This window comes from Bos indicus x Bos taurus, chromosome 8 (genome assembly GCF_003369695.1).
Source record: "Bos indicus x Bos taurus breed Angus x Brahman F1 hybrid chromosome 8, Bos_hybrid_MaternalHap_v2.0, whole genome shotgun sequence".
NCBI lineage: Eukaryota > Metazoa > Chordata > Mammalia > Artiodactyla > Bovidae > Bos > Bos indicus x Bos taurus.
In genome coordinates, this window is record NC_040083.1 from 102,712,616 (window position 1) to 102,725,566 (window position 12,951).

At 45.2% G+C, this 12,951-nt stretch overlaps 1 protein-coding gene and 1 non-coding gene across 4 annotated transcripts in view; one reads left to right on the forward strand and one right to left on the reverse strand.

Annotated features, from left to right (window-relative positions):
* Positions 1-12,951, forward strand: part of RGS3 (regulator of G protein signaling 3) — a 137,360-nt gene that overhangs the window by 6,120 nt on the left and 118,289 nt on the right. For all 3 annotated transcript variants that reach the window (XM_027550574.1, XM_027550571.1, XM_027550572.1), the window contains one exon: positions 12,437-12,487. In XM_027550574.1, the coding sequence (XP_027406375.1) occupies positions 12,437-12,487 (51 nt within the window). Of the gene's footprint in view, positions 1-12,436; positions 12,488-12,951 lie in introns of those variants that run through there.
* On the reverse strand, positions 5,177-5,308 carry LOC113897949. The gene has a single exon (XR_003512465.1). It is a non-coding gene; the product is annotated as a small nucleolar RNA SNORA72 (small nucleolar RNA).

Genomic DNA, 12,951 nt, shown 5'->3' on the forward strand with positions numbered 1-12,951 from the left:
TTTCATATGCTTATGGGCTAATTATATATTTGCAAAAGTTTATTCAGATTATTTGCCCATTTAATTTAAAATTAACTTAAATAGCCAATTTCAGGACTGAAAGTGAAAGTCACTCAGTTGTGTCCAACTCTTTGTGACCCCATGGACTATACAGTCCTTGGAATTCTCCAGGCCAGAATACTGGAGTGCGTAGCCTTTCCCTTTTCCACGGGATCTTCCCAACACAGGGATCAAACCCAGGTCTCCCTCATTGCAGGCAAATTCTTTACCAGCTGAGCCACAAGGAAAGCCCATGAATACTGGAGTGGGTAGCCTATCCCTTCTCCAGTGGATCTTCCGGACCCAAGAATCCAACTGGGGTCTCCTGCATTGTAGGCGGATTCTTTACCAACTGAGCTATGAGGGAAGCCCTGATTCTAGGACTATTTGTTTTTTATTAAGTTACAAGGGCTCAGTGGTAAAGAGTCTGCCTGCCAAACAGGAGATGTGGGTTCAATCTCTGGGTCAAAAAGATCCCCTAGAGAAGGAAATGGCAACTCACTCCAGTATTCTTGCCTAGAAAATCCCAGGGACAGAGGAGCCTGGCAGATTACAGTCTGTGGGGTCACAAAGAGTCAGACATGACTTGAATGATTTAAACTACTACCACCAAGAGTTCTTTGTACATGCTAGATACTAGTCCCTTATCATAAATTATTTACAAATTTTTTTTTTTCAATCTGTGGGTTTTTTGACCCACTTTCTTGCTAGTTTTCTTTGAAGCACAAATGTTTTTCATTTAATGAAGTCCAGTTAATCCATTTTACATTTTGTTGCTTGTACTTTTGGTGTCAAATCTCAGCATCTACTGTCATATCCAAGATCACAGAGATTTAACTCTGTTATCTTCTAAAAGTCTTATAGTTTTGACTCTTAGATTTTGGTCTTTGAGTTTGAGTTTAAAAAGTATTTTTTAAAGAAGATTTTGAGTTAATTTTTGTATATGGTGTGAGGAAAGGATCCAACTTAATTCGTGTGTATATGGTTTCCAGTTGTCTTGGGATCATTTGCTGAAAATGCCATTATATTGTCATTGGATGATCTTGGCACCTATGTTGAAAATTAATTGACCATACATACATGAGTTTCTTTTCAGACTTTTAATTCTTTTCTATTGATCTGTCTGTCTATTCATTGGAAGGATGCTGGGAAAGATTGAAGGCAAAAGGAGAAAGGAGCAACAGAGGATGATATGGTTAGATAGCATCACTGACTCAATGGACATGAATTTGAGCAAACTCCAGGAGACAGTGAAGGACAGAGGAGCCTGGTGTGCTGTAGTCCATGGGGTTGCACGGTCCAACAAGATTTAGTGAGTGAACAACAAAATTCTTGTGCCAGTATCACACTATCTTGACTACTGTTGCTTTGTAGTAAGTTTTGAAATTGGCAAGTGTGAATCTTTCAACTTTTTTCTTCTTTTTCAAGATTATTTGACTATCTTGGATTTCCTGAGTTTCTACGTGAATTTTAGGCACAATATTTTATATAGAAAATATAAACCCAAGTTCATAAAAAGGTTTGATAAATATCTAAAGAGTATCTTCTTGAAAGGATACCAACTTATTAGCTGGCCTGAGGCAACAGATAATTAACCTACCTGGGATTCGGTCCAGGAGCTGAATGTGGTGAGTGGTCATGGAAGAGAACAGGTTGCCTTTCCTCCAGGGTGTCTGAGCCAGGAGCTGATAGGCAGTCTGGACGTGTTTTGAGGGCTGCAGGGAACTGTGAACATTGGGTGACACAAGATACAGCCCACCTCTCTTTAGGACTATTATCCCCAAATGAACCTGCAGGATAAAAGCTGCGGGTAGTGGCTTTGCGTGTCAGCTCTAGAGGAAGTGACCGGAATCTTTGGTTCGCCAGAGGGACAAAGTGAGAAAGATGTGCTTCTGAAGGCAGAGTAGACTAAGGAATGTCATTAATCTACTGGGCATCTGCTTTGTTTTTCTGTTTGTTGTGCTAGTACCATGTTAGCCGGGACTTGTCCCTCTCCTTTCTCGGCCTCATATTAGAAGCTACAGAGATAAAAAGTCCATTTCCATAGTGAGAATGAAGCTTGGGAACAGATGCCAGGAGGATGATGTGTTGGGCAGTGAGAAGTCAGGCCCTGAACTGGAGGCCCGCAACATGGCCCTGCCAGCTGCCCCTGGCTCACCCTGCTGCCCTGAGCCCGCAGTAGTCCCTGGGCTTGGCTGGGAAACCCGTTAACCATGTCTCAGGAGCTTGTCATTTGCTGGTCAGGGTTCTCAGCCTTTATTGGCCTTCCTGTCAGCTGGAGACCATTTGCTTGGGAGCCTTCAGAAACTCAGAGTTTCTGGCCTGTCAACAGCCCTTTGTTCTCTTTCCCAATTCTGCTTTTTATGTTCTTTTTCTTTCTTTTTTTGCCATGCCACACATGGCCTGTGGGATCTTAGTTCCCTGACCAGGGGTCAAACCCTTGCCCCCTGCAGTGGAAGCACAGAACCTTAACCTCTAGACCACCAGGGAAGCCCTCTATGTTCCTTTTTTTTAAACAAAACAAAATGAAACTCTTTATTATGAAACATAGCACACAGACAGAAAGTGTCTCTCCAAATGATGTGTGGTTCAGTGGTTTATCATGAAGCAAACATGATTGCCAGAATCCAGAAGCCTTGTATTTGATGTGTAGTTTTTTTTTTCCTTTATCATTCAGTTCAAAATATTTTCTAATTTTCAAGTAATTTCTTGTTGAATTCATTGGTTATTTGGAAGTGTATTTCTTAATTTCTATGTATTGGGGATTTTAGTCATTTTTTGTCCAATGTATTTTGGATTCTTTCAGTCCTTTGATGGCCCAGCATAATGTCAGTTTTTATAAATGTTCTGTTTGTGCTTGAAAAGATCTGTAGTAGATGGGTGTAGGGTTCTTTGTATACGTCAGGTTTAGGTCAAGTTCGCTACTTTTGTTGTTCACATATTCTGTCTTTGCTGATTTTTTTCCCCATCAGTTACTAAGTAGAAGTGGGTTAAAATTCCTGTTATGACTGTAAATTTATCAATTTCTCATTTTAGTTCTTTCATTTTCTCCTTTATGTATTTTGAAGCAATGGTAAGAGCATAAAAATTTAGAATTATTATCTTTCTGATGAGTTGAAACGCTTATTATTATGATCTTTTATTGTTTGAAGTCTTCTCTTTATTTTAGTGGAGATAAAGTCTACTTTTCCTGACATTGACATAGATAGCAGGTCTTCTTTTGGTTAATAATTGCATATCTCTTTCCATCATGTTTCTTTAAATCTTTCTGTTTCTTTACACTTTAGATGCAGTGTCTATTATAAAGGGCAGGCACAGGCTTGTTTTTTTTCCTTCGTAATACAGACCTGGAATGATCTCTTCCTTTAAAATGATCTTTATTTGCTTCTGACAGGTGCTTGAGGTCACTAGCAATCTGGAATAACCTTAATTCAGTGTTAGGGACTGAGACTGAGTTGAGCTGCAGTCCTGTGTGGAACTGTTTAGCTGTGGTGTTGTTGCTGTTCAGTTGCCAAGTCACGTCTGACTCTTCCCTGTCCTTTACCACCTCCCAGTTTGCTCAAATTTATGTTCATTGAGGCAGTGATGCTGTCTAACCATCTCATCCTCTGCCACCCAATTCTCCTCCTGCCTTCAGTCTTTCCCAGCATCAGGGTCTTTTCCATTGAGTAAACTCTTCATATCAGGTGGCCAAAGTATTGGAGTTTCAGCTTCAGCTTCTGCATCAGTCCTTCCAGTAAATATTCAGGGTTGATTTCCTTTAGGATTGGCTGGTTTGATCTCCTTGCTGTCCCAGGGACTCTCAAGAGTCCTTGGATTAACATGGGACATTTCCAGATTGTGCAGTTTGGTGATGGTGAGTATGGTTTAAATCTATCAAAATTCTTTATTAAGAAAATCAAGGACCTCAAAAACTGGAAGTCTTCTTTATCCTCAGTCATACTATAGTGATTTATCTTAGAAGTGTATTTTCTTAACAATTTTTAAAATTGAAAAATTGCTTGAGAATTGAGATCAAATTTATGTCATCCAACTGTGGAGGCAACGTGAGTATGTATTAGTTATCTACTGTGTCATAACAAATGGTTCCACTAAGTGTTGGCTTAAAAACCAACATTTTTAATCTCACTGTTTCTGTGTGTCAGGAGTCTGGGGACGGCTTAGCCAGGTGGTTTTTTCTGAGAGTCTCTCACAGAGGTTGCAGTCAAGATGCTAGCAGACTTATGCTGGCAGCGCAATCTGCTGCTGGAAGGAAAATCAGCTTGGGAAGCCACATTAATGTCAAATTTCACAGGAAGCAGAGAGTCAGATGAATGGGGTTGGATTGACCCATCAAAATTTTTATTCCGCCACAGCAGCCCTCTGCTCACTGTTGTTCTGCCAGCGTGCACGCGTGCATGCTCAGTCACTCAGGCATGGTACCATTAAACACCAGGGCCGCCTTTTCCAAATGGAACTCAAGAGTCTCCCTCCTTAAAACAAGACGTTTGAAATTCTGCAGGGCCACGTCCTGAGAGCTGGGTGGCTCCAGTTCCTCAGTGCCACTGCAGCTACCATATCTCCCTTGGAGGGCAGGGAGTGAAATTGATAACACAACCCCTCTGAGTGTTAGCAACTGGCTCCACGCAGCCCCAACCTCCTCGTGAGTTTGTCCTGTTATCATCCTCCTTCCTGTGGCTTTCAACACATGGCAGTTCTTAAGTGGGGAATTGATTTAGAGGTGAATAGAGTTTGGAGGTGACTGCTGCTCCACGCTAGCCAGACAAGTCCCTCAGATCTGTATTCTCTACAGACCCCTGGGTGGCATGAGTTCCTTTTAGGACACAGTCTTGCTGAACCCTGCATCCAGCTGTGGTCTGCAACCTCCATCTTCTTCCTTCCTTTTCTGGGTAGGTCTCTTCCTGATGGTGTCCTGAGAGTCAGAGCTCATCTTCCTGTAGCCCTCTACTTAGTAAGGTCTGCCGGACGGAATTTTTTTTTTTTAATAACTCATTTAATGTCATCTGGTAATCATCAAAATAGCAATGGTTATCTTCAAAAGTTATCACACTAGCTGTGCTACCATTTCTCAAGGTTGATCAGATACCTAGAGTCACAGACATTTCCCACACAAGATGCGTCATGTAAATCAGACTTGGTTTATCACCAGCATTTATAAAACCAGACCTAGGCAAAGAACTAGGTCTGGGGACACATGCATGGTCTTAATATAGCAAATGTTTAGCCTGCCTTGATTATTACAAAGTCATAACAGTGAGAATATTCACAGTGGATGGAATTTCTTTAGCCAGCTTCCATACCTTTATCCCCGGAGAAGACAATGGCAACCCACTCGAGTACTCTTGCCTGGAAAATCTCATGGACAGGGGAGCCTGGTGGGCTGCAGTCCATGGGGTCACAGAGTCAGACACGACTGAGGGACTTCCCTTTCACTTTTCACTTTCATGCATTGGAGAAGGAAATGGCAACCCACTCCAGTGTTCTTGCCTGGAGAATCTCAGGGACGGAGGAGCCTGGTGGGCTGCCGTCTATGGGGTCACACGACTGAAGTGACGTAACAGCATCAGCAGCAGCAGCATACCTTTATCCCCATGGTGTCCAATGAGCCTGAAACCCCCAGGTCCTGTGCCCAGCAGAATTTGGGTTTGTTGCCATCCCTGCCTGCACTTTTGGAAGCTCGCTCTCATCAAGTATTTCTGCCATGCGGGGCCTGTTTGGCCTCCATTCACCTCTGGGATCCTGCTCCCTGCTGTGCTTCTGCAGGCTCTCTGGGTGCCCGGGGCCACCACCCTTTGTAGACAGAGTTGGTGCCCACCTGCAGCCCCATGGGAACTGGGGCCAGGCCTTTTCCAGTTCTCCTGAACACCCGATGAGGATGACTTCAGGTCCTCTAGCCTGAACTTCCTGCACACTAACAGTCTACACTCTGAGCCAGGGGAGAAGGTGGGAATATTGACAAGACCAGAGATTTGGGGGCTTGTGAGGGGCTTGATGAGCTGATACCTAAACCCGCTGAAGGCCCTAGGGATTCAGCCTGACTTCCTCTCCTCCCAGTGGCTCATTTCTCTACACTTGGAGACATTCTTGGAGCCTGCCCTCTTTTGGGCTTCCTCTTGGCTTCTAAGCAAAGGAAAAGCCTTGTCATGTGTCTGATGGCTCTCTCTGCTCCTGGACCCCAGGGTTTCATTGGCAGAGGCAGTGGTGCACAGAAGAGTGTTGGAAAACCAGTTCTGAGCACAGGAAAGGAGCTGGAGTTTGGGCATAGTTCTGGGCTCTATCTCTGGCTTGACCTGCCTTGCTACCGTTGGCCCAGGACAAGTCACCTTCCATCTCCGGGCAAGACTGTTCTGGCTACCTAATGAAAAGGTTGGACAAGGTGATTTCAGGAGCCTCAAATGTTCAAGTTGGACCATAAAGAAGGCTGAGCACTGAGGACTTTGATGCTTTCAAACTGTGGTGCTGGAGAAGACTCTTGAGAGTCCCTTGGACAGCAAGGAGATCCAACCAGTTAATCCTAAAGGAAATCAACCCTGAATATTCATTGGAAAGACTGATGCTGAAGCTGAAGCTCCAATACTTTGGCCATCTGATGCAAAGAGCCAACTCATTGGAAGAGACCCTGATGTTGGGAAAGATTGAAGGCAGGAGAAGAAGGGGGCAACAGAGGATGAGATGGTCAGATGGCATCACCGACTCAGTGGGCATCAGTTTGAGCAAACTCTGGGAAGTAGTAAAGGACAGGGGAGCCTGGCGTGCTGCAGTTCATGGTGTCTCAAAGAGTTGGACACGACTTAGCAACTGAACCGCAGCAACAGACATTCGATGGATTGGGCTAAGGGGGAGGACAGAGAGGACGGGCATGGCTGAGGGAAGGCTCCCACACTTCATTGTACCCTCCCTCATCTGTGAGCCTGAGGATGGGCTGGAGTAGGGTTGTACTGCCCCTGGGGGCCTGGAGCCTGGGCTGCTGGGTTTGGTTTCTCTGCTGTAACAGTCTGTAGGCAACCTGGCCTTCCCTGAGGAGCCCTGCTTGCAGGGCCTGGAAGGGGAGCTGTGTGGAGCTGTGCAGACTCATCTGGTTTCTGAGTCAGTCTGCACCCCAGTCCTGTCCTCTGCTCTGGCTCCACCCTTGAGCTTGCTCAGGCCCTTGTCCTTAGCCCCTGGGCTCTCAGTTCCCTGAGGGCAGGCGCTGTTCAGATCTGCCCTTCCTCCCTCAGGCCTTAGTGCAGAGGCCCAGCAGAAGTTTATCAAATGGAATTAGTGATCCTTTGTGTTGGGAGATTTCTTGGTTCTGATTTCCAGGAAAGGGCTGTTGGAAGGTGATAGGTGTTGGGCAGCACAGTGGTTCCAGTGGCCACGGGAAGCCTGATGTGTTTGGGTACAGGTTGGCTTTGCACTGGTTCAGTTCAGTTCAGTTCAGTCACTCAGTTGTGTCCGACTCTTTGTCACCCCATGGACCGTAGTATGCCAGGCTTCCCTGTCCATCACCAACTCCTGGAGCTTACTCAAACTCATGTTCATTGAGTCGGTGATGCCATCCAACCATCTCATCCTCTGTCATCCCCTTCTCCTCCCACCTTCAATATTATCCAGCATCAGGGTCTTTTCAAGTGAGTCAGTTCTTCACATCAGGTGGCCAAAGGATTAGAGTTTCAGCTTCAGCATCAGTCCTTCCAATGAATATTCAGGACTGATTTCGTTTAGGGTGGACTAGTTGGATCTCTTTGCAGTCCAATGGACTCTCAGGAGTCTTCTCAAACACCACAGTTCAAAAGCATCAATTCTTTGGAGCTCAGCTTTCTTTATGGAGAAGGCAATGGCACCCCACTCCAGTACTGTTGCCTGGAAAATCCCATGGATGGAGGAGCCTGGTAGGCTGCAGTCCATGGGGTCGCTAAGAGTCAGACACGACTGAGCAACTTCACTTTCACTTTCCACTTTCATGCATTGGAGAAGGAAATGGCAACCCACTCCAGTATTCTTGCCTGGAGAATCCCATGGACGGAGAAGCCTGATAGGCTGCAGTCCATGGGGTCGCACAGAGTCGGACACGACTGAAGCGACTTAGCAGCAGCAGCAGCAGCAGCAGCTTTCTTTATAGTCCAACTCTCACATCCATACATGACCACTGGAAAAACCATAGCTTTGACTAGACAGACGTTTGTTGGCAAAGTAATGTCTCTGCTTTTTAATACGCTGTTGAGGAGGTCATAACTTTTCTTCCAAGGAGCAAGCGTCTTTTAATTTCATGGCTGCAGTCACCATCTGCAGTGATTTTGGAGCCCCAAAATAAAGTCTGTCACTGTTTCCATTGTTTCCTTATCCATTTCCCATGAAGTGATGGGACCAGATACCATGATCTTAGTTTTCTGAATGTTGAGCTTTACGCCAACTTTTTCACTCTCCTCTTTCACTTTCATCAAGAGGCTCTTTAGTTCTTCTTCATTTTCTGCCATAAGGGTGGTGTTATCTGCATATCTGTTATTGATATTTCTCCTGGAAATCTTGATTCCAGCTTGTGCTTCATCCAGCCCAGCGTTTCTCATGATGTATTCTGCATATAAGTTAAATAAACAGGGTGACAATGTACAGCCTTGACGTACTCCTTTCCCTATTTGAAACCAGTCTGTTGCTCCATGTTCAGTTCTAACTGTTGTTTCTTGACCTGCATACAGATTTCTCAGGAGGCAGGTCAGGTGGTCTCTTTAAGAATTTTCCACAGTCCGTTGTCATCCACAGTCAAAGGCTGTGCAGAGTTTGCGCTGGTAGAGTTTCAGGGAAAAAAAAAATGTGTTAAACACAGATGCCTTTGGATTGATGAGGTCCCATCCATGGCTGCTGGCCTTATTTGTCTGTTGCCAACCTCCCTCTCCCACCCCACACTGGATCGGGCAGGTTTTGTAGGAGGTTTCTCAGCTCTAGGGAGCCTCAAAGTGGTAATTGCTCAGACCTTGAGCTAATAATACTGTGGATTCTCCTGGCGCCTTTCATCCAAGGACCTCATCACCCTCCAGCATTATCTGATTCCCACACAGCTCAGAGAGTGTGATAACCCCTATTATTACTCCACCCCACAGCTGAGGACATTGTGGCTCTGAGAGACAAGGGTCGTTGGGGCTGAAACTGGAACAGGCCTCCTGGGCTTCTGAGATCAGTGTCCTGGGCAGGAAAGCAGCAGAGATTTCTGATGGGTGAAGAGCTGGATCAGGGTTGGCTGGAGTCTAAATTGCTTGGGACCGTAGCTTAAGCAGCCCAGAGTATGAGAGGCAAGATCATAGTGGTTGGTGGACTGCTGCAGAGCTACAGATGCAGAGCTTCCCTCCTTTCTGTGCTCTGCCTGCCCTTCCTGCAGCCACCAACAAAGCACGAACCCCAGCCACCAGCCCAGTTTCATGGGGCATGTCCAGAAATGAAGAGTTGGGATGATGAGGGATGTCTCATTGTGCCCTGAGGAATGGTGGAGAGATTTTAGACTTTGATCTAAAGAAGAGAGCCTAGAGACTGCAGAGTGAGGTCCAGTGAGTGAAAGGTACCAAGAGACCGCATTTAACTCTGTAGAGATGGGGCATTGAACAGCCAGAATTATCTCAAAAAGGAAAGAGCTCTCATTTCAGGAAGTGAGCTCCCCGTCCCTGGAGGTGATCAAGCAGAGGCAGATAACTGCTAAACAAGGTTGTCATGGATGCAGCAGATACAGGCTTTCTGGTTGATGTACTGGTTCTCTGCAGGCCCTGTGTCCACTGCGAAGACGGAGTTCCATGGCTTCTTGAGGTTCTAGGAGGAGTCTATTTGACTTGAGATGCGATTTTTCCCACATGTCATTGAGGACAAAGAGGGTCCTCTCTCTCTCTCTCTCTCTCTCTCTCTCTGGAGAGCTGCTGGATGCCTATGAGGATGACCTGATGTTCTGTTTTTATACTGTGTTTTTAAAAATAAAAATTGTGAAAGCCATAAGAGAAACGTCATGCCGCCCCTCAATTCTTCATCTGTATTCCAGCCCTTGTCCTTCGATTATCTTCATGTTTCCCCTCTCCGTCCCTTCCTTGCTTCCCCCTTTTCTCTCTTTCTCTTCTTTCCTGCTTTGTCTCCTCTTTAGTTTTTAAAAAATTTTTATTGAAGTGTAGTTGATTTACAATGCTGTGTTGAATTGTCCTGTATAGCAAGGCGGCTCAATTTTGCATATATATATATATATATATATATTCCTTTTCACTAAGGTTTGTCACAGGGTGTTGAATATAGTTCCCCATGCTATACAATAGAACCTTGCTGTTTATCCATCCTATGTTTAACAGTTTGCCTCTGCTAGCCCTAGACTTCCATTCCTTCCCTCCCCTCCCCGCTCTCCTCCTTGGCAACCACAAGTCTGTTCTCCGTGTGTTTCCTCTTTAATTTATTTTTAATTATAGAAGTGCTATAGGTCATGGATATATTTGTATTGTTACAACAACTCCAGGAATGGGAGATTGAAATTCCTCTTGACTTCCCTCCCTCCAATTCCCAATCTATTCCCTAGAGGTGATCACTGGTTTTAATTTGACATCCTTTCAGAACACACACACACACATACACAGACACCACACCAAACACAGAGAGATATATATTATGCGTATTGTTCCACGATTTGTTTTTTCCACTAAAAAACTTGTCTCAGGACCTCCTGGCAGTCAAGTGGTTAAGACTTCGTGCTTCCAATGCAGAGGGCATGGGTTCGACCCCCTGGTTGGAGAATTAAAATCCCATATGCCTCTTGGCATGGCCCCAAAATAATAATAATAATCTTGTCTCAATAATGTTCCTATTCCAGGATGCATAGCACTCTCCCATTCTTTATATCGGCCCATACTATCCCACAGCACAATTATAATTGGTTCATTTAATGATTTTCATTGATGGGTTTTTTGAGTATTTTCAACTTTTTACAGTGTTATAGAGCCACATGAGTTTTTGTCTATGATAGTTACCTGGAAGTATAATTGCTAGGTTGAAATATAAGGACATTTATATTTAATAGATATTGTAAGAAATTACCCTTCATTTACACTTCCTCCATCAGGGCCTGAGGGTATCTGTTTTCCTTTGTCTTTACCAACATTTGACATTGTCATCTCTTAGATTTCTTGCCAGTCAGATTGGGGGAAGATGATATTTGATTGTGAATTTGCATGTCTCAGATCTCCATGAGCTTGAGCTTCTTTTTGTATGTTTATTGGCCATTTTGTTATCCCTGAATTTCCAATTGGCTGTCCTTTGCTTGTTTTCCTGTTGCATTGTCTCATAAATTTGTTTATGATACATTTAATTGTAACAGACATTTAAAAAGTCTCATGGAGTTAAATTCATCTCTTTTCCCTGTGACCTCTACATTTTTGTGTCTTGCTTAAGAAGGCCTTCTCCTAACTAAGAAACATGTTAAGAGACTCTTCAGTGTGCTCTGGTCCAGGGCTCCTCAACCTTTAATGTGCATGCAACTCCCTGGGGATCTTGTTAAACTGTAGACTCGAATTCAGTAGGCCTGGGCCAGGGCTTGAGACGCTGGATTTTTTAAAATCTGGTTTTGCTGGGTCTTAGTTGCAGCACACAGGATCCCAGCTGTGGCATGCAGAATCTTTAGCTGATTTGTAGCATGTGGGCTCTACTTCCCCAGCCAAGGATCGAACTGGGGTGCACTGCACTGGGAGCACAGTTTTAACCACTGGACCACCAGGCAAGTCCTGAGATGTTGAATTTCTAACTTCCATGCTTCATGAGATGTTTCTCATGCTTCCACGCTTCTCATGCTGCTGGTTCTTGGACCTCACTTTGAGTAGCAAATCTCTGTGCCAACATCAGAGACAGTCTCCTCAGCATTTCTTTAAGGAGGTCAGGATCCTGTGGAAGGATTAGGGGCAGTAGCATTGACTTTGAAAGATCTCTCTGCCCACGGCTGATCTCTTTCCGTTTGCTTTTCCCCCAACTCATTCATCCCATGTCCCTGTATTGTTACTGCCTTCCCAGAACATAGCCTAGCTGTCTGTACAGCTGGAGAGCTTTAGCCAGTCACTTAGTGTGGACTCCCGACTGAGGCCCACCCCGGGTCCTTAACTCTCAAATCTAGCCTTACTGTCATGCGGATGCAACAATTTTTCTGACTCTAACAGTGAGAGCTTGGCTACCTGGTAAGGTAGTGAGCTCCCCATCACCAGGGGAGTGTAAGATTAGGATGGAAAACCACCACTGGAGATATTGAGGCCATGAGGAGGCTTAACTAGGTGGTTTCTGAGCTCCTTTTTAACCCCAAGACTATGCAAAACCTTGAATAGCTTCACATGAACAAAAGCGCATACCTGTCAATGTCACCCCATGTTTCACCTGGCAAGGAAACGAGGTGAAGTTGTTTCTCTTGCTGTTTCCTCAGGTCAGCTAAAGCTGTCCATTGATGCCCAGGACCGGGTTCTGCGGCTGCACAGTAAGTATGGCTGTGCTCATCGGGGCTCACTGGGGAAGGGGTGGGCCACTTGACCTTCCACATGGAGCAGGAACGAGTGGAAGTGTTACGGTGGCCAAGGCTTCTTTCCCCTCTTCGTATAGTGTCCTGCCATGTGTCCATAGGAAAAAAAATGGATATTCACTTGGGACTCCTAGAGACCATCCCCTGGTCCCGGCCTGATGTGGAGTCCACGGCAGGCTGGAGCAGTCTTTGGCAACTCACCATCCTCCTTGGCTCCATTGGAGTGGGGCCACAGAAGAGCTGCCCTTACCTCCCCTTCTCCTTGCTTCCTTTCTTTCCTCTCTCTCTTTAGCTTTCTCATCTGTCCATCCGTTCACTGACGACAGTGTAGTGTCACCGCTAGCGTCACAGTGCAGGAACACAGTGTAGCTTTCCGTCTTTGGAACCAGACTGTGTTCAGTCGTGTCTGACTCTTTGCAACA